This window comes from Clytia hemisphaerica, unplaced genomic scaffold, assembly GCF_902728285.1.
Source record: "Clytia hemisphaerica strain Z4C2 unplaced genomic scaffold, Clytia hemisphaerica genome assembly, whole genome shotgun sequence".
Lineage (NCBI taxonomy): Eukaryota > Metazoa > Cnidaria > Hydrozoa > Leptothecata > Clytiidae > Clytia > Clytia hemisphaerica.
Genome location: NW_027104257.1, coordinates 133,311 through 154,764, shown reverse-complemented (window position 1 = coordinate 154,764; position 21,454 = coordinate 133,311). Strand labels below are relative to the sequence as shown.

Below are 21,454 nucleotides of genomic sequence, written 5' to 3'. Positions count from 1 at the left end.
AAGGATTCAAGAATCAATATTTTTGGACCTACCCCGGTGGAGGTCCTATAAATTAACCTGTGTTTGTTCGTCCGTCCGTTCGTCTGTTACCAACTTTTCTCAGGATTGAATCATAGGAATCTTTTAATTTTTGGTACAAAGGTGCAAAAGGGTGGTGGCCAAAATGTGACCGAGCCCGACTTTCGGGAAAAAAATTTTGGGGGCAAATTTGGGCCAAAAAAACGGCTAAAAAACGGGTTTTTTGGACTTTGTGAAAAATTGGATCATTAATTTTTTCTGATTTTTTGCATGAAAGTAGGGTACCATCATAGGTAAAAGATGGCTCAAGCAGATTTTTGCAAAAAAAAATTTTGTTGGCTCAAAAAACGCATGTGTATCTATAAGAATCACTATTAATAAGCATACATCAATGGTCTTAGTCAAATTGCTCAATTTTTTTATGAGATAGATGTTTTTTGCTCGTGAGGGCTTACTTTTGAAGAATATGTGTGTTTAGACAGGAAATTTTTGTTGCTTGGCGTGTTCTTATAGAAAAACTGGCCAAATTCGATATTTTTTTATAAGCACATTATCAATTACTTAGGTATTAGCTTTTCTCGAGATTGGCTCTTTCATTCTTTATGATATTTTGCACAAAGATGCATAACAATAAACCTTCGAATGTGACGGAGCCCGATTTTTGAAAAAAGATGTTTTTGGGCCAATTTGGGCCAAAAAACGGCTAAAAAGGGGTTTTTTGGACTTTGCGAAATATTGGATCATTGTTTTTTTCTGATTTTTTTGCATGAAAGTAGGTAAAAGATGGCTCAAGCAGATTTTTGTAAAAAAAGAATTTTTCAGTTTAAAAAACGCATGTTTATCTATAAGAATCACTATTAATAAGAATACATCAATGTTCTTAGCCGAATTACTCAATTTTTTGATGAGATAGATGTTTTTATTTGCTCCCGAAGTCTTATATATGAAAGAATATTTCAAGAGCATGAAATTTTGGTTTCTAAACGTTTTTTTTATAAGAAACAAACGACTAATTTTAATAGATCGTCACTATTTGTGTTCTGAATGATTGCTTAATGGTCACGTCACGTAGATATCAATTATAAATGTGTTAAATGCATAACCAGGTAGGTTTATAAAAGTATCACTTGTTATTAAAGAATTTTATGATCCCCAGTATCGTAACCCAAATAATAGTTTACAAAAAATCGTTTTCTTTACAGATTTCATCACATGGAGGCTCAAGAAGACAAGAAGCGCAACGTTTGGGTCGTATTCTGAGAGCAAAGAAAAGTAAAAACGGCCTACCAATTAAGATAAATTTTACCCACTAGTAATCCCTGCAAAAATTCAATACAGTGAATTAATTAATACACGGGTTGCAAAATTATATCAGTATAGTCAAAACACGTGATTTTATTCCCATGTTACTTGCTTTACAACTTATAGATAATAACTTTATTAGTGTCAATAAATTCGAACCAATCAGAAATAATGTGTCATGTAACAAGCACATAAAAATTTCGAGTAAAATCGTGATTTGTCTTCAGACTTTAATTTTGAAACTTGTGTATTGGCTTTTCTTCTTTTTTTCCAATTTCAGATATGGCAGCAGAAGAATACAACGCTTTCTTTTACTCTCTTGTATCTACCGTAAGTTTGAATCTGTTTTTACTGATACCATAAGGGGGATGGACTCACTTTTTCGGTCGGGGTTGTGGACGGCCAAATCCATTTTTTAGATGTGACGTTCTTTAGTGACGTATTTGTCGCTTATTGGGTCACTACCAGTTAGGGTCAGGGTTGGACTCGAGAGTCACAACTGAGTGCCCCGGACCCATTTAGAGTCACTTTAGGGTCAATTGTACCCGCTGACAAAATTGAAAAACGTTTTTGTAAGATTTTAGATTGCTGCGAATAAGGTCCTTTCTTCCCCTCTACGGTACCATTTTCAAAAAAACTCCGATCAAAGATTTTTGGTTGGCCGGGATTGAGTAAGGGGAGACTAATTTAATTTGTTGTTCTACGGGCCCGACCGACCCTATTTTTGCTAAAATCTAAAAAATAATAATATTGAAAAATAATATATTTTACACGCTAGTTATTTGTAAGAATGAAATTTGAATAAAAGCTGAAAAAGCTGGTACTGTAAAGCTGAAAATTAATTCAAGAAATTAAAATTTTTAGAAAATCAAGCATTACATACACTAAAATTTTAATATGATCTTCATCCAATATAAAAAAAGTTAATCTTTGATCCAGATATTTTTTGGAAAATATTCTCGGTATTTAAAATTCATTATTTTTTTACCGACCCATATTTTTCTGACGATCTGCCCGTAGAACAACAAATTAAATTGGTCTCGCCTAATTTGGTCCAGGGATATATAAAGGTTATTGGAGCTAATTTCAGTGGATAGAGAAAGGACCTTTAGGGGCGACATGTCTTCATTCTTTTTTCGGCATCGACTTATTTTCAACTTTCTTGAAACAGGACACAGAGGAAATGTATTTTTCCAATAAACGACAGAGATTTTTAATCAACCAAGGCTACAGTTACAAGGTATATCAATTATATTTAATGTCTTAGTCCTGGTAAGGGGCCATTCAAATAGTACGTACACACTAAGTGGGGGTCTTCTTAAAAGCGTATGCCTGCGTACAGGAGGAGGGGAGGGGTCAAAGGAAGATGTACGTACGCAGAGAAAATTTTCTGCTTTTTTTTTGTCGACTTTTACTCTTGTTATATGCATCAAGGAAAAGAAAAAGTTTCTTAATAAACATTGAGTTTCATGTATGAAATAAAGGTCCGAACCAAACGATTTGAATTCGAAATTTTCTTCAACCGAGTAGGGGGGGGGGGAGGTGAATGAAAAAGTACGTACTTATCAGGGGGTATAGCCATTTGCGTGCGGATGCGTACAGGGGGTACTCGATTTTCGACATTTTAGTGCGTACGTACTATGTAGACGGCCCTTAAAGTTCTAGGTGAGTACAGTTCTAATAGTCTGTAACACAATTTGAATTCTGACATGCTTGTGCATTAAACTACTTTTTAAATAAGAGCCCCTTTTTGTTTCTTTTACAGGTTATTACCAAGCTGGCTGGTATGGATGAAGTAAGCTTTCTTATTTTATTTTACTCATTTATATACCCTTCATAAGAAACTAAATCCGCCAGTTCATAGAGAAGGGAGAACATCCTTACTTTTGTTTCATCCAAGAAAGGGGCTTTTTGCGCAAATAAAAAATAAGTAATAGAATACTACAGACTTGGCCTAGATTTGGCCTAAAAAATCGGGATCCTTCAACTATTTGCTGCCCCCCTTGGAATCCAACTCATATAAACTCTCTCCAAACTCACTCCCACCCATTAAACTTTGGGGAGGGTGCACGATTTTCAATTTCTTTAGTCGATGCTGCTTATAAGGCTACGAGCAAGACTTAAAGATGACTATTTAAATAAATGTTGCTTTTTTTCTTACCATCCATAGGAAACACTGTCGTATTCAGACAAAAAGGAAGTGCATAATTTATTACAAAAGGTTGTCAAGGCAACAGACGCAGATGCGGAGGAAGAGAAAGTGGGAACTGACGTGTCACGTGGTGGTGTAAGTGACATTCTTGTCTTGATTGCCCAATGCTTTTAAATAAGAACATTGCCCTATCCATTTTCTACCTTCCAAAAATCACGCCTAAGCATAAGCTCAAATTTAAGAACTACACCATCAAGTCTTTAAAACAGCTTTTGAAATCTCTGAAATCATACGAAAGTTGGTTGAAGATGAAGATTGTTTTGTGACCGTGATTTGTAATTAGTCTTCAGTGTAAAAATTTCCTCCGTCTCAGTAAAGTATATAAAGAGGTTTTCCGTCTCCAACTTCTGCATAATTCACTAAAATTTCAAAAATATGTGCTGATTTTCTGTGTAAAATCCATTTACTGGCTCCGACGAAAAACCTTGCTTTAACCATTGTCAATTGTAGATCTGCTCTATAAAGGAAGGAATGTTAAAATATCGAGATACGTCTTTTTAATGTATTGAGTGAATTTATTAACATGAAAAAACTGCCATATTCTAATCTGTTACCTTTTTTCAAATTTTTCTTTTTCACCAGGCGACAAGAAGACCAGGTTCAATGGCATCAATGTCAGGAGGTGACGATATGATGTATATGGAGAATAAGAGTAAAACCAGACATCCTCTTTTCAAACGATTCAGAATGTAAAAAGTTATTGGTTTTAACTAACATTCTGAGCTCTGGTTTAAACGCCACTTTTCGCCCTGAGCCTATTCTAATTGTGAATTAAAATGGCCAAGACGTTGGCTGCCTAAACAAAGATTTCAACTGCCAACTTTCTGCCCACTTTTTACCTACTCTAACATTTAGAATAAGTAAGGCAGAAAGTCGGCTGTCTAAACTAGAGCTAAGACTAGACACTTTTACCAGTATGAGAAGACAAGGTACAAAATATCGCTCTTCAGCCCGTTGAATATGTAATTATGAATTATTAATGATCTGGTGTCCAATTCAGTAAAGGGTAAAGACAATGTAGGAAGACCATCAGATTGTTGTTTGGTAAAAGTTGGTAAAAGACAATATCTTCGAAATTGGAGACACGATTTTATTTTGAGTGATAAAAGAACCACTGGGAAATTGAAATTTCGTTATTATTATCGTAGAAAACAGACATACTTAAAGTATTCAGAAATCAAAAATGGCCAATACGATTCCTGAAAGATGTTTACTTATACAGTTGATGAATATAGGAAAGTGTATTATCAAAATACCTTCAAATGTCATTTGCTGTAATATATTTTGAAACCTCATCACCCCACTGGTAAATATGGTTTCGGCTGGAGACTCTATTTAAGGAACTTTTCAAACCTTGTTGTTGTATATTATACTATTATTTGACGGTAAATACTACTTTTATCGTGTTACTGACATTGTGGACAGGCTGTATAGGCCATTTCACAGTCGAAAAGGATCATGGATAATCAGGACTGAGTGCGCCCCGATAACGGTTTCCCGTTGGTTAGACGCAAAAATCTTCAAAATTTTTCAAAACTTTGGGCCAATAGTAAGTCGTCATTAGCGCACAGTGGTCCTGATTAACCATTACGCTTTGTGACTGTGAAATGGCTTATTCATGATATGCACAATTGCAATATCTTCCACGGACCCAGCAGCTGATTGATCGCATATGACGTTTAATCAGTCAATACGTCACTTGCAACCAATCAGCTGTTGGGTCCGTGGAAGACATTGCAAAGGTGCAGATCATGAATTGGAATGAAATATGCATTTTCGACCTAATATACCCTTTTGAAATAAATTCATAAAAGGGCTGAAATTTAAAGAAGATTTTTTATTACTTTTTTATAGACGCCAAAAAAAAACTAAAAATGTTGTATTTTTGCAAAGATTTTTTTTATTTATATGAATAGCGTTATATTGAAAATATCTTATGTATTCGGTTTCAAACATAAGAACTTTAGAAGATTATTCCCTTTGTACGGAAGGTATGTAACTAAAGGAGGGGTGTAATAATTTTTATGAGAAACAGTAAATTAAAGCTAAGGTTCGGATGTTCGGATTTTTCGACATTTCGTGCTTAAAATGTTCTTTATGAAATCTGCATTTTCTCAGTAATATCTTAAAATACGAGCTTGTACGAAATTGTTTTTTTATAAAAATCCTTTTGAACTAAGGACTAGTAAACTTTATATACCATCGTGCTAGCTTTAAGTCTGAACATTTTAATATGTTTTCTATGTCGCCTTTAAAAGCAATATAAACTTCAATTTCGCAATGAAGAGCTTTCTAAGTCACCACACTACAAGTTTTAAGCTAATAACCTTACAACTGCACTTGACTTGATAGTTAGCTATAAGCATCTTGTATTTCTGGCTACTACTAAGCTCTTCTATTCGTTAACATTTTTCTTCTTTCTTTTGTTTCTGAAGTTCAAATATTTGATTCACGCATAGAAGAAATGATTGAAAAAAATTTGCACCGGAGAAACGAAAATGAGGATTTTTTCAAATGAGGTATTCTTGTTAATTATAGGAAAATGATTTCCAGTTTATTTTTGTTTTTATAATTGTGCTACTTCGTCTTTCTTACACTTTGTTGGATTTTTTTTCAGTCACAAAGGTAAACTTCTTGAATGTGTTCCTTTTGCATGCAATGAACATTGAATCTGATTTTATCTCTTGAAAAGCATTGCGTTGAGAGCTTTGCTTAATCCGCACTCTATTACCCAGGAACGTTTTTATCCTACAATCAGCGCCGAAATATATTGGTAATTTTAGGTATTTGAACGTTTTTCAGAATTTAAAGCTTGATCGAGAGTCTAATGTTAAAACTCAGAGTTAAAAATCTTCTTTCTAATCGTACTTTAAAGCACTTAAAAATCTCTTGCGGTTTTAAAGTTTTGAGGTAATTCCCTTTTTCTGCCAAATATTATGGCGGTGATTGTAGAAGAGCCCATACTTATCAGAATCGAACTTTGATTTATTTAGAGAATCAAATCCTTTGATCATTTTTAAGTAATTAATACTTGGTTGATATTTCATTCAACAAAGTTATGGTCAACAAGCGATGTGCACTCCTCAGTATTATATCAAGATATGATACCAAGATTCTGGCCTATGGAAGCATTATGGGAATGTGACACTGTCATGATAATAGTTAAAAGATTGAAACTCAAGAATCATTCATAACGCCTGTTTTAATTAAGTTTTCATGCAGATTTATTCTACCATTTTTAATTTTGTCAAATTTTTCTGCTGTTTAGGGTTGATGTGTTAATGAAAGCATAAAGAAGAAAGAGTCACATTGCGTTGTAAGGTTTGGTTTCTTTTTGATTCTCTGGGAAAATATGCTTTTACATTGACTTTAGTTTTTTTGCCATCATAAATGGTTTAAAAAATAGTCTCCTTGAACAGTATATAAGATATATAACCTTAGAAAAACCTCAAAGTGACTTCCAGATACCAAGTATCCACCTCTCTAAACATACGGAAATTTCAAAATTCATTACTGATACTAGGCTAGATACTTGAGATATATTCTTCCCCCTTAATTTTGTTATCTAATCAATGGAAATTTCGTACTAATAATTTTATTCAATCTTTATTTTTAGCGCTTATAATACACCATTTATTTGACATCAGGAAAAAGAAGACATTCGAATCACTATTTCAAAGATAGATCTCTCAAGGTATTGTTATTTTTCTATTCTTGATTTAAGATAACGTCATGTTTTCTAACAGAACCACTCGTAAAAAAACGGATTTTGACCATCGTGTTTCTTTATTTAAGGAACAGAGAGGGGTCACCCTTTTTTCGGGTGTTTCTGTTAGGAAAATGACTTACACAAAATGGAGAATTCAATTTCGATCTTCATCATGAAAATCTTGCCAAGGCAAAGCAAATATTTGTCACATATTAACACGGAGATGGTAAACTTTGATTCATGAAGCAATACTTCGTCGCATGGCAACCGAGTTGAACCGAACAAATTTTATTTAACATTACTAAGATCGGTTTTTTTTTTGTATTTTTGTTTATTTGAGTTTGGATTGTTTTCGTTATTTGTATTCTGTGAATCGTTTTAGCATTTTGCAAAGTGTATAGGTATGTTGCATACAAGCTTTCGCAAGCAGAAACTTCGCAGAAAAATCGCGAAATTTACGCAAAAAAATAAATTCGGGAAAATCGCTAAAATTTCTGCTCACGCAGGTATGTACGCCTAGAGCATGGAAAATTTTACTTTGCCTCTAGAGGGAATCTCCAAATACAAAATTTTAAATAAAAGAAATCATTTTCATCAAAAGGAGCTGGACGCTATCTTGAAAGTTGGAGACAAGATTTTGTAGATAAGATATCCACTGGGAAATTGAAAGTTATTTATCATATAAAACAGACGTACTTATTACCTCAGGAAAATGACATCTAATAACTCCTCTACGCTCGTTACCGCCCTCGATACACTCAACACCACCCTTCTACCGCCAACAGCCACCTGTTTTCATATCATGGACGAAGCAAATATGACACCTCATTTTAAAGTCACCTACATCACCAGTTTGGCAATCTCCTTCATTTTTATCACCATTGTGAATATCTTCCTCATTATCGGTTTAAAACGGGCCTACGCCAAATTGACATTATCCAAAAAATTGTTCCTGTATCTCTCAGCTAGTGACTTATTGACAGGACTTGTAACGATACCTTATCAAGGAGTTATGGTAATATATGGTTCTAGTGCATCTTGCTTCCAAGTCCATTTGCAATCTTTTACCAATACCTTTACTCCTGGGTTATCAATGTTTATCATTCTAACAATCTCCATTGCAAGATATATCTCCGTCATCAAACCTACATTTTTCAAGAGTCATGCTAACAGCTCATGGGTATCTGTTTACATGTTTGGTCAAATTGTTCTGGCAGGTGCAGGATCTATTTGGTATTCAACCGCTACTACGAGTATACATTTAGGGTCTTACTTGATTTTTGTGACAGCCTTGTGTATTTTCATCATTGGAGGATCTATTGTTCTCAATGTGTTCTTGTATCTTAAACTACGGTCATCGCACAGTTCCACAAAAAAGGATTACCAAAAAGAAGTCATTAAAACTTTGATTATTATCTCCGTCATATTATCTATCTGTTTTCTCCCTAATGGTGTCGTATTTGCGTTGGTCGGCTATTACATTATAGCGGACACTGATAATATGGAGTTATACACAAAATTGATACCCTGGGTTTACGTACCGATCTTATTAAATGCTGGCTTGAACTCTTGTGTTTATATTTGGCGTGATAAGAAAATCAATCGTTATTTAAGGAGATCGATCCGAAATGAGCAACGACGGTTGAGTAGTAAATGGAGTATTATATCAAGTCCAAAAACCATCACCAACAAGAGATTGGATGCGGTTTTGAGTGATCACACACATCGCAATTCGTCTTATGAATCGTACGACATCTCTGAAATTTAGAAAATTGCAAGCGAATGCTCATCAGATGAACTTTGAAGAAAAGAAAGTTGTGTGCAGAATTATTTCTCTGAAGATGACCTCTTGTAGTGAGTTTCGAATATATGTAGTTTTTAAACAACATCAAAAACATGAAGCTTCTGGTTATTCTTTTTATCATGGAATTATTTCAGTTTTGTATTTCGTTGCACATTGAAACAATAAGTCCAAGTATAATACTGTCTTTCTTTTATGTGGAGCAGAGAACCATAACATAATTTTGTGCTTAAAACTTACACTTGGACATTTTGAGATGATATTATGTAGACAATGGATGCGCTAAATTACATTTGCTGTTACGCTCATTTTTGGGAGAAATATTAAGGGCAAAGTCTTCAAGAACATTGAAGATAATCTATATAACACAAAACTAACCAAAAAGTCTTAACATGTCAGGTTCCAAGACAAATTTTCAGTTACTTAGAAAACCGTATTCTCTGACTTTCCTTGGTCAAAACTTTTTATTATGAGACATTATTGGGTTCTGAGATGAAAGTTCAACATGATGAATGAAAAAAGTCGATAAAACTTATTTTTGTAAATACACAAATTTCCTATCAGCAGATTCATATAAAAAAGTCACGAAAAGACATGCAAAGATTACCTTATACTCTGGACATTTTGAAAAAATATGTGCAATATTCAGCCAATCAGAGCTTTACTCGACGTTTTTTCGTGACTTTTTTACATGAATCTGCTAATAGGAAACGCCCCCGGCGTTTATTAGATTTTTAGATTTTAAGAAGGGGTGTTTATTCGAGGGGCGTTTAAAAGAAGTGGGCGTATATTCGAAGTAATACAGTATTAAGTACTAGACTTTATGAAACAGTATTATCAGTTGTAAAATTCAATTTTGATTTCGATTTTAATTCCTCTAAGAAAAAATAAAATAAAGGGGCGCCTTCTTTAACTGGAAAATGTTAATAATCTGCAGTTTCATTTTCAATTTATCCTTCTATCTAATGAACTACAGTAGGCACATAATTCCCCATAAGAAAAGGACATTAAAGCTAAATTATTAATCAAAGTAAGTAAAATCGTTTATCTTGATATCTGGAATATTTAAATCCTCACTGTGTTATTACACGTTTTTTAATAAGAACAAACTATACGTAAGGCTTCGATGGCAAAAATGTTAAGAACAAGTTAAGAACATTTTAAAGCTTTGCGGACTCTAAAACACCAAATTTCTTGTTAAAATGGATGAAAAATGCTAAAAATATAGTGAAAATAAGAACATGTTAAGAACATTTTTAGGGCTTAGATATAAAAAAGTTAAGAACATCCGAAGGCTTCAAAAATTTTGGATTTTCTTATAAAAAACGTGTATAAAGGTTGATTTATCTTTGCTTTTCCGTTCGCCTTCTTAAAACTTTATTTAAAAAGCCTATAGGGTTAACAATATGTTCAAGAAATAACTTTTTTCGAGTTTTAATTATTAGGAGTGATAAGATCTTTATCAATATTTTTTTATAAATTTTCCTCCGTCGTATACGTTACAGGGGGTGGGTTGGTCATTTGAATTTTACTAGTAAAGGATTGATTTTACTCAATATTTTGAAAGTTTTGTTAACAATGCTATCTTTAATGGGTAGCCTTTTATTTATTTTTGCGAGTAGTGCAACTTATAAATTTTAGCGGGGATTGGACCCCTGGACAAAACCCTATTTTACTTTTATTCTATAATTAGGCTTTATGACACAAGTCACACCCGTACTGTTTATCGTGGGGGCGTATGGAATTGAAAGTATGACGGTATTTGACCTTTCTTATTCCGACGTTTCGGTGATTGAAGAAAGAGCTGACGGCGTTTAGGAGCCTTGCTATGAAAAAGTGAGCATTTTAGTAATTTTTGCTTTAAATTTCTGCGTTGACGTTATTTTCCCACCACTTTTGTCAATTTAAGATTCGACGTAAAAATTTTTCACCAAGGCAAAGGGCAAAAACTTAGATTTTCTAATTCCATATAGTAGTAGTTACCGTTTACAATTGATGTTTTCATAAATTGAAACCAGTAAGATACAGACGGCTTTTGAGATAAGAAACAAGCGAAAAGGAAAAAAATATATAGAAGATGAAGGGACCTATTTCTTCATTAGAAGAAAAAGGCTTAAAGTGGTCTTTTCATGAAGCATAAAGGAACTAGACCATCTTAGCTTCTTTGCGGAGGAAAAAAAATCGAATAAAAAATATTTTCATTGAAGATTTCTCTATGTCATAGTCTATGAGTAAGAACTTCTAACCTACAAAAGAAGCTTCATCGATAATTTTTATGTTGTCATTACTTTTTTTTGATTATTTGGTCATTGTCGGGACAGATTCGTCATTTCTTGGTTCCAAAATGATTCGATTGAAAATCTTATCATGTCTTGACCTCCTAATTTGACTTTTTTAATGCCAAAAGATTAATACAGCGGGGTCTCCATAGCTCGAACACTCACGGGGAATGCAGATTTGTTCCAGTAATGGAAAATTTGAGTTATCGAGTAAGGTTTATAAGGCATTGTTGACTGAAGGGACCAGCAAACCTGGTAGAGTTAAGTTGACATTCAAGTTACAGAGGTTTGAGTTAAATAGTCTCCATTACATGAATTAAAAAAACTTATATTGGTGCTCCTAACCTCCTTTCTTGATCAGTTATAAAGATTTTACAATCTATCCGGAACCTATAAGGAATGAGAATGTAGTTAAAATGTTGATACTAAAAAATCAAATTCTAGGGGAACCTAGTTTGCTTCATTTATTCTTCAAATCTCATTATTATCTTTCAGAAAAACAACCACCAAAGGTGCAGAATGTCAATGAACAATGTCACTATTTCTACAGCCGCCCTCGATACACCCAACACCACCCTTCTACCGCAAACAGCCACCTGTTTTCATATCATGGACGAAGCAAATATGACACCTCATTTTAAAGTCACCTACATCACCATTTTGGCAATCTCCTTCATTTTCATCACCGTTGTGAATACCTTCCTCGTCATTGGTTTAAAACGGGCTTACACAAACCTAACGTTATCCAAAAAATTGTTCCTATATCTCTCAGCTAGTGATTTGGTAACAGGAATCGTGACAATACCTTATCAAGGAGTTATGGTAATATATGGTTCCAGTGCATCTTGCTTCCAAGTCCAGCTGCAATCTTTTACCAATACCTTTTCTCCTGGTCTATCAATGTTTACAATTCTAACAATCTCGATAGCCAGATATATCTCCGTTATCAAACCAACCTTTTTCAAGAGTCATGCTAACAGCTCATGGGTATCTGTTTATATGTTTGGGCAAATTGTTTTAGCAGCCTCAGCGGCTGTTTGGTATGCCACAGCTACTACCAGGGTACATTTAGGATCTTATCTGGTTTTCGTGACAGGTGTATGCTTTGTTGTTATCGGAGGAGCTATTATTCTTAACGTGTTCTTATTTATCAAACTACGTTCATCTCACGATTCCACAAAAAAGGATTACCAAAAAGAAGTCATCAAAACTTTGATTATTATCTCCGTCATATTATTCATCTGTTTTCTCCCTAATGGTGTCGTGTTTGCGTTGGTCGGTTATTACATAATGGCGGATATTGATAATATGGAGTTATACACAAAATTGATACCCTGGGTTTACGTACCGATTTTGTTAAATGCTGGTTTGAACTCTTGTGTTTATATCTGGCGTGATAAGAAAATTAATCGTTATTTGAGGAAGTCAATTCATAATGAGCAGCGACGGTTGAGTAATAAATTCAATCCTCTTTCCAGTCCTCTGCCAATCACCAATAAGAGACTGGAAGCGATTTTGAGTGACCACGCTAACCGTGATTCGTCTTATGAATCATACGAACATTCTGAAGTTTGAGTAGTCTAGCAAGCTAGACGACTAATTCATACATAGTAGAAATAAAGCAAAAAGTAATAAAGGGAGAAATTTTAGTCGTCTAGAAACCTTTGTGCACTAACACCAAACAAAAGAAAAGTGTCAATATTTGCAATTATAATCTTTTTCCCGCTCAAAATAATTCTTGAGAAAAACATGTATGTGGATTTGTGTATTGAAAGTTTTTCATTTGAGTTGATTTCGTTTTGAGAGTTTGTTGTTGCTTGATAAATTGTTTTCTCGCTACGCAAGTTTCTGCGTAGCTAGCCCCTGTATCTATAAGGCTGGAACACCGGATTCTTCCAGTCGTTTATACAAACTAAATCCCGTATTATTATTATTATTAGTATTGGTATTATTAGTATTACACGCATTATAAACGACTCCAGTCTAAAGTTTGAGTCAAATTGATGTGAAGGATGGGACTATGTACATTTATTTATTTATTTAAATTGAACCACTCCACGTCCGTGGGCAAACTACAAATGTTTTACAAAACTAAACTTGTAAAATACCTAGTTTGTAAATTCCCATTTCCGTAAGTTATCCATCCCGCTTCAAATTGGATAGTCGCAAAAAAAGAAATTTTTCAAACATACAGTACTTTAAGGGAAGAAACTTTCACGAATTTCTTTCAGAAATTTTGAATTGTGAACGTTGCTGTTAACTTTTCATAAACTTGCTCTAAAATAAATAATGTGCTGCATATTGCTTTGCACCTTTGACATTAAATTTACTTTTAGATAGGATTGGACTTCTACACCAATAGAATATACTGTACCTGGGGGAGGGGCACTCGATTCAAAAACGACCATACGTGCGGCCCAAAATTAGGCATTTAAAATCGGACCCTTACAGTGCAGAGAAAATTTTGCAAAATTTGAGTAAATTTTAGCGAAAAATCGACCCTTACGCACGGTGCATTTTCTTGAAAACACTTGACAATTTTCAGGCAAAATATGGTCAGATTTTCGAAATTTACACCGTTATAGTGCATTTTTCTCATCTTTGCTGATTTCGACCCTTACCCTTAGTTCACTTTGAAAAGCTTGGAAAATAGAACCTTAAAGGCATGGTAGGTCATTTACCTTGATTGCCCCCCTCCCTAGGCTGCTGGCATCCACTAACGGATTCGTGCTCCTTATACTACCTGGGGTTTTGTAGAGGTCTGCGATTCAGACTACCCCGAGACTACCCCCTCCCCGGGTGCTGTATTATGTTGACAATTCGTGAACTCGATCATTTTATCTTAGAAGTAGCTTGCCCTTTAGTATATCGTATATCTAATATAATCTATTTTTTTTGAAAATATTTTTAGACCTTCTAAAATTTTGCAAACAGAGTATGGATATTTAGTATAGATATAATATTATTCTAATCGATAGATATCATTTGTGAATTTTCTAGAAGATAAAATCCAAAAGCCTAAGTAGTAGTACTTAAGGCCTTTTCAGATGGCGTCGTGTGGCAAAATCAAATGAAATCAACCTGAAAAAAGGCTTTATCATAAAAAGTTGATCTTGAGTTTCAGTTAGCCTCCTTAGGTTTTTTCTCTATCCAGTTTTAGTAAAATACTTTGGAAATATAAAATCTTGAACGTTCTTTTGCTACCAATGCTTCAGCGCCGATAGATCTTTATAAAGAAAAATATATTTTTTCTACATCATAAATGAATTCCAGTTTCTGGCTTTATGCCCTACAGCTGTTAGGGTTATCTACCGTTATTGGGTTTTCAACCTGGCTTCCATTTATGTAAACAATAGAATTAGATAAGAAGGTAGTCTAGTACCCCAGAGCCACTTACACCACTCTTTTTGATTTTGCTGATGGATGTTGGTACAATCAGAATCATAAAAATGCAAGCTAGACGAATGGCTTTGAGTTTGAACGCTGCCTTTAGACCATAATTAGTGAGTTTATGTATTTGCACTTTTGAGGACGGTAAAGTGACTGAAGCGATTTGGAAAAACCCGCAGTTCTGACCCGCAAAATCGAGGACGGTAAAATTGCTGATTTACCGTCGTCCTCAGTTGGTCAAGATCTAGTCAAATTAGAACCTTACCGTCTCCGTCGCTGAAAAACACACATACATAAACTCGGTATTACGCTCCCTTTAACGGGGTATGAAATTTCACTTCGACAAAAAATTAAAAAATAACAAAGTTTTCAAATTCCCAACTGTTTTATTTTTTTCTTCAACTTGATAAATAAACTTAAAAGAATTTACATAAATTAAACATTAAATAGTTTATGCGCGTTCATCTTCTGGAAAACGTATTTGGTAAAGGTCGTATCAACATCTTGAGCAAAAAAATGTAAAATTGTTCAATATTGTGTCGCAGTCCAAAATCAACGTGTGTAAACTATATTTTACTCGAAGTTACAATCAGTATGGTCGATTTTTGAAATAATCAATATTAATCTTCTTAAAATCACAAATTTTGAATTTAAATCTATGGATAATACAGTGGAGTTTCTATAAATCGAACACGCACGGGGAACACAAATGTGTTCGAATTATGGAAATTTCGAGCTATAGAGTAAGGTTTATAGGCATTGTTAACTGAAGGGACCAGAAAACTTGTTCAAGTTAAAGAGACTATCCACTGTACCCATAACACAACTGTTCTGACAACAAAATAAACTAATTTAAAACAGTTAGCCCATCACATTAAATTGAAACATTGAAAATTTTACCCAACTTTTACGTCAAATCATTTAAAAGTTTTGTTTTTAAAGGTTTTGTTTTTAAATAAAACTGATATCGTTTGCTTACTCATCAAATTTAATTTAAACGCTTTTTGATATTTAATTGACACATATGTGCAGCAAGATTGGTCAAAAAGAGGAAAAGAAAAACATTTTTTTGCTTATATCAACACAATATAACAATAGACAGACACTGTCCTGATATGAAATATGTCTCTGATATGAAATGGGAACACTTACTGACTGATGTAAAAATAAAACCTTTAAAATCCCTTAATCACATTGACACTGGAAAATAAAAAATTGAAAGAGTAAATTTTAAGCAAATTGAGATTCAGCGAATTTATCTCTCCGTTCATCCCAATGATATAAAGGGATTTTTTTAAATCAAAAATATATTAGTTTGTATTCTACATCTATCATGATTTTTTAACGAAAAGAAATTAAATCCTTTGCTTCGTTGATCATACTAAAAAAAAATTCATACAGTTACTTCAATTTTTGTACTACAGTACAAGCAGGCCCGGCGGAAGCGGGGAGATTGGGAAGACTTCAGCGTCCCTACTTTTGAGCAAATGAGCAAATTTTTTTCTCAAATTCCTAGCGAATTTTATCTCATTTTGAGCCTTCAGCCTCCCCACTTTAACGGCTGTTCCGCCGGGCCTGATTACAAGTCAAAAAATGTTTTAGGTCGATCACCAAAGGATTTTGATTTTAAAGTTCTATATAATTATATAGCTAGAAAAGAGGAATTCATTGGGTATGAGCTACTGGCGCCCGACCTAGGTAGGTAGGTAGGTAGGTAGGTAGGTTAAGTAGTATTGGTTTTGAGAAGACTTACAAGAATGAATTTACAAAGCTTTTTACAATAAACTTTAGAATCTTAAAAGTAAGAACTTGTGAACTGCAATTTGTGAAACAATTGGACCGGTTTTTTTAGGCAGGATAATGAAAACATTTGAGCCTTCATAATTCATGATATTATGACTTCTTAAAATTGTGATACATTTCTCTTTGTTTCATTGTCAATACTTGCATTGTCAGCATTTTCACCTTCATCCGCCACAGCACGTCGTGTTTCAGCTCTCATTAAAATTTCCTCCAATTCTCGATTGAAATTATCTTCACTTTCGTCTTCATCTTCAGGTTTTTGACAGGAGTAGGAAAATTTCTTTCGTTCGCATGATAACCCGGCTTCACAACCACACCCAACTTTCAAATGATGCTGAAATACAAATAAAGATTGATAGGATTTGTTTTGTTTCCAAGGCAACAAAAAGCTGGACAAAATTCCAGCTTGCTATATATTATTTTTTCAAAAAAACCTAATTTTATTGGATTAGGTCCAACTTACCCCAAAGAGACAGCGTTCGTCTTCAGTGAGATATCGAAAACAAAACAATCCTTTGCAACACCCTCCTTCACAGTCTTCATCTGCTGTACATAATTTGATCTGAAAGAAAAAAAGTGGAATACATGTTTCTATCCTAAGTAATGCAACAAAATATTAAATATTAAGAACAAGTTAAGAACATGTTAACATGTTAACTTAAGGGCTCTGACCATAGTGAATTTTTCATAATTGCCGTGTTTAAAATTTTCTGACTGATGTAACCAATACAACTATGGCATGTTATACATTTTCTGTTAGACAAACTATTCCTGAATCTGAAAACTCAAAAATTGCATTGAAAAAATTTGATGAAGAAGAAAATGAAGACTTTTGCGAGAGTATTTCAACTTTGAAGAGCTTAGTTTCGGCTAAGATAAAACATTTTGAAAATTTTTTCGCAGTAGATGGTGTATCTTTTACCGAACAATAAAAATTTTTGCGGAAATTTTTGTAAATGCTTCTTTGTCTCAAAATCTTCAAAATAGTGGTTTTTCATCAATTTTGCATCTGGATTTTGCTTAAAAAAACAGTCATAACTTTTGACACATCTTTTTAGAACAATTTTCCGCAAAATTTAAAATAGTTCAATTCTTTGCGGACAGTTTGAAAAAAGTTCGAAACAAAAAGGTTAATTACCCATTAAAACTTAGCACTTTTTATAAAAGAAGGTGATGCAACATAATATTAACGTATTTTTAAAGTTCATAACGTCATTTTTGCAATTAAGTTCTTAACTACTCTTAAGGGGTTTGATTAAAAAGCAATTTATAAAGGCAATTCTTTGTTAAAAGTGTTAAAGAATTTAAAACATAACTTTTATGTTCAGATACTAAAATCAATTTTCTGTTTTCTGACTATGGTCAGAGCCCTAAGGCTTTGTGGACTTCTCGTGCAATACTCGATATTTTACTTGTTCCGAGATTTTACCGAGAAAAATTACGGAAAAATGCACTCGAAGTCATGCAATAACTAGTACATATTCTTATATCCCTAATGGCTGAAAAAAATCCTATTTGGTTCTGTGAAGAAAGGGGTGTTATAAAGATTTCGGATATGTATTTTTTCACACGGTGTAAGAGAATTTTTTTGACGTTTAGACCTGCTTTCATTTGGATTTTGGCAGTTAGTTTTAAATCGCGATATTAATGAACCAAATTATGTTTTTCTGGGAGAGCATGTTTTATATATTTTATGAATTATCTTATCTAAAGTCAGCAAAAAGATAAATCCAGAGAACAATTTTATACTTGAGAATGGAAAGACCACCAAAATTTGAATATTTTATTGATGTATTTAACCGTTTTATTAAACCATTAAAAACTTTAAAAAAATAAATTTTGGTCATGACACAATCGAATAATCCGAGGGAACCAAGGAGACAGTACCCCGCCGATGTGATCAAAAGGCTTAAAATATTAGTATATATTTCTAGAGTTTGATTTGAGGTCTGATTTTGATTTTGATAGGATATATAAAAGCAGCTAAATTATTGATGATTATTAATATATTTAAATTTAAAACTAAATTAATTATTCCGATGCACTGCTGGAGGTGATTATTTGAAATTAAATAAAAGTGTTCGCTATGTGCTGATAGCTACTAATCAAACTCTGATTTGAATATCTAACCAGGTTGAATCCAAACTCACTGAAAAAGGGATAAAGACACCTAATTTTATGTTGACAACGGTAAATTCTAATATCCCAGTCTTACTATTCATATTGACTAAATAACTTTCACTATGATATGTATTGGCCTATCACATCGGAAAATTAACAACTATCAACTATGGGATATTACACCCCTGTCTCACAGCCCTTGTGAAACTATTTTTCCTATTGAAATTCCGATGGGGTTAAAAAAATTCTATTGTTCCTATTAAAAAATCCAGCGGGGACGCTTTTGGAGTGCAATTTTTAAACATTGAATTTCGAATGGCGATGAAATCAAAGTCATTTTCCCAGTGGAGCTGAAATTCCAGAGTGTTTTCCCACCGGGGACGAAATTTCTGCCAAATTTTTCGGTGGGGCTTTGTCTCCCAGTGGGTCTGTGACACAGGGGTGTTATATCGCTCTATCCATAGCTCTGATATATCAAGCAAAAGCTGAATTGCAAGAATTGTTTTTTCAAAGTACTGTGTTATTCCTATTACATCGCTTGTTTCATTTCAAATTGAATAGGGAAAAAACTAAGCCTTAAATAATTAAACACGGTTCAAAATTACACCTTTCATTACCAAACAAAATAATTCCTATCCAAAAATGAGATATCTTGCTATTGCTAAAGCTATATGGACTGTAAAGACTGATGAAAATAGCCAATTTAACATAGGGGGCCGTCCACATAGTACGTACGCACTAAAATGTCGAAAATCGAGTACCCCCTCCCCCTGTACGCAAGCGTACGCAAATGGTCGGGTGAGTTAAGGCATGTCCCAAATATATTTTGCGTGGCGCGCACCGCTTCCCATTATTCCTTAACTCTCATATATAGCTCAAAACAATCGTATCAACGAGAGGATTTCGAAAAGTGCTGGGTGAAAAATTTACATTAAGTCAATCTGAAGATATCGGTCAAAAACTGATTTTGACGTTATAAAATCTGCATACGTACATTTTCCTTTGACCCCTCCCCTCCCCCTGTACGCAAACATACGCTTTTGAGAACTATTAGTGCGTACGTACTATGTGGACGGCCCCTAGGCAGAAAAAAGACCCAATCTAGACAGTACAGTTTGTTTCCCACCTACTTGGACACTTAGACAGGAGCGTTTCAAACAATATGGCTTACCGGCCATTCGCGCTTTTTGGCGCCAAACCTCGATGACCGTGACTTCACCAGAACAACACATGTCACCAGTGTCAAAAATATCAAAATCTGGCGATTCATCCTTCGTGATGTGGTTGTGAATGGAAAATTAAAATTGATTAATAATTGCTGCAAAAACTTTGTTGCGATTCTAAAAATTAAATTTATCCTTTACTTTTTTTTGTTATTGTCTTTCCGTGTTCTAAAATTTATTGGCAAAAAAAATATTCACTTTGTCGACCACCTTGCATATGCTAAGCCGATATTATCTTAAACTAGGGAAGAAAACCAAGGTGAGGTTTCTTTATCAGAATTTTTCTTTTGTTCTTTTTCATTTTGCTTTTTGACTTTCTTTGTATATTTTCTCTTATTATTTCAGTTGTGATGTTTTTGTTTTTTTCGGGCACGAAACTGACTGAAGATAGCGCAAATGTGTTTTTTTTGTTCTTTATTGATAAGAACTTCTCGAGATTTTCGACTGAGATAAATTTATGATAATTTTGAACCATTGGGGTATGAAAATACAGTAAGGTTTGATTCAAATGGGATGATACATTTGGACCCAAACTATGGTCATTATTACCAAAAATTCTAAAGGAACCCTAAAATGTTTTAAGTAAGAATTGTTTGTTTTAACAATTTCTTATAGAGAAAATATTTTTGACCAGAAAATGAACATCACAAAATTTCTCCCTTTTGAAGAGTCAGTTTAGGTGACAGATGGAATGTGTGGGTCACAGAAAAAGAAAATTGAAAAACAAAAGAAACAAATAAAGTACTATTTTTTTTCACTTTCGGAATTTTGACAGATGGCCTTGAAAGATTTTCTTTATTGCGGGATGATGTTCTATATTCATAATTTTTCTTCATGATTTTTGAAGGAAAGAAATTTATCTTATCACTTATTTCTCTCGCTCTCTATCTCACTTTGCTATATCCGAAAAAAATAGACATTGCGGACGTTTTTTTTATAAGATAATGAAAAACTTTTGATGTGGATGGATATTCTGTTAAGTTTTAAGCCTGAAAATGTTCTTAACATGTCTTTTTTTACCATCCTGGACACTTAAGAATTCCGGTGTTTTCCACCAAAGCCTTAAATTGTTCTTAACTTGTTCAGAATATTTTGGCCATCGAGGCCTTATGTTCTTTTATAGTTTGTTCTTATAAAAAACATGTATCTCCTGAAATATGAACAAAAAACTTATTATTTTGAAAAGCTTTTCCCAATCTTAAGATACCTCTGATGATTTTCATTGATTAAAAGAATTCCTCCTTTCGATTCCTCCGAAAAAAAATGCCAAAAATAAACTGATTGCCAATCTAAAGTTTTTTCAAACCTTAATCCACGGGAAAAAAAATGGAATTGTTTATCTTGCATCTAGATACATTTTAGGGACTGAGGAACAATATCTAGTGACACGAAAATTACACGTTTTTTTTACAAGAACATCCAAAATTTTTGAAGCATTCGGATATTCTTAACTTTTTGAGTTTTAAGCCTAAATATGCTCTTATTTTCACCATTTTTTGAGTATTTTTGTCCATTTTCCCAAGAAAGGCCTAAAGAGAACAATATCTAGTGATACGAAAATTAGTTTAAATGCTGTAAAAATAAAGGGAAAACATG

The 21,454-nt window shown here is 33.7% G+C and overlaps 3 protein-coding genes across 5 annotated transcripts in view; 2 read left to right on the top strand and 1 right to left on the bottom strand.

The window, feature by feature from the left end:
* Window positions 1–4,317, top strand: part of LOC136816591 (general transcription and DNA repair factor IIH helicase/translocase subunit XPB-like) — a 36,558-nt gene extending 32,241 nt beyond the window's left edge. Inside the window, exons 31-36 of the mRNA XM_067072930.1 lie at window positions 1,221–1,290; window positions 1,601–1,650; window positions 2,492–2,560; window positions 3,086–3,115; window positions 3,491–3,607; window positions 4,115–4,317. Of these exons, the coding sequence (XP_066929031.1) occupies window positions 1,221–1,290; window positions 1,601–1,650; window positions 2,492–2,560; window positions 3,086–3,115; window positions 3,491–3,607; window positions 4,115–4,225 (447 nt within the window). The 3' untranslated portion in view covers window positions 4,226–4,317. The remainder of the gene's footprint in view (window positions 1–1,220; window positions 1,291–1,600; window positions 1,651–2,491; window positions 2,561–3,085; window positions 3,116–3,490; window positions 3,608–4,114) is intronic.
* Window positions 4,318–6,798: 2,481 nt separating this feature from the next.
* Window positions 6,799–13,302, top strand: LOC136816590 (sphingosine 1-phosphate receptor 2-like). Of its 3 annotated transcripts, none has more exons than XM_067072928.1 (3): window positions 6,799–6,848; window positions 7,149–7,226; window positions 11,817–13,302. In XM_067072928.1, exon 3 carries the CDS (start codon window positions 11,841–11,843, stop codon window positions 12,894–12,896), a length of 1,056 nt encoding a protein of 351 aa, XP_066929029.1. In that variant the 5' UTR covers window positions 6,799–6,848; window positions 7,149–7,226; window positions 11,817–11,840; the 3' UTR covers window positions 12,897–13,302. The 3 variants fall into 3 exon arrangements, with proteins under 3 accessions (XP_066929029.1, XP_066929030.1, XP_066929027.1); XM_067072929.1 differs by lacking the exon at window positions 11,817–13,302 and adding an exon at window positions 7,950–9,677; XM_067072926.1 differs by lacking the exon at window positions 11,817–13,302 and adding an exon at window positions 7,843–9,677.
* Window positions 13,303–15,085: 1,783 nt separating this feature from the next.
* On the bottom strand, window positions 15,086–20,087 carry LOC136816589 (uncharacterized). The gene is made up of 3 exons (XM_067072925.1): window positions 19,807–20,087; window positions 16,978–17,076; window positions 15,086–16,848 (listed from the first exon to the last, which is right to left on the bottom strand). The coding sequence occupies exons 1-3, from the start codon at window positions 19,903–19,905 to the stop codon at window positions 16,615–16,617; spliced, it is 432 nt and encodes a 143-aa protein (XP_066929026.1). The 5' UTR covers window positions 19,906–20,087; the 3' UTR covers window positions 15,086–16,614.
* Window positions 20,088–21,454: the final 1,367 nt, after the last annotated feature.

Excerpts from the sequence above, each read along its gene's own strand:
- LOC136816590 (XM_067072928.1), top strand. The coding sequence starts at position 11,841 with ATGTCAATGAACAATGTCACTATTTCTACAGCCGCCCTCGATACACCC.
- LOC136816589 (XM_067072925.1), bottom strand. The coding sequence starts at position 19,905 with ATGAATCGCCAGATTTTGATATTTTTGACACTGGTGACATGTGTTGTT. Across the intron at positions 17,077-19,806 it reads CCAAAAAGCGCGAATGGCCG|ATCAAATTATGTACAGCAGA; the intron begins GTAAGCCATATT and ends TTTTTCTTTCAG. Across the intron at positions 16,849-16,977 it reads ACGAACGCTGTCTCTTTGGG|CATCATTTGAAAGTTGGGTG; the intron begins GTAAGTTGGACC and ends TTTGTATTTCAG.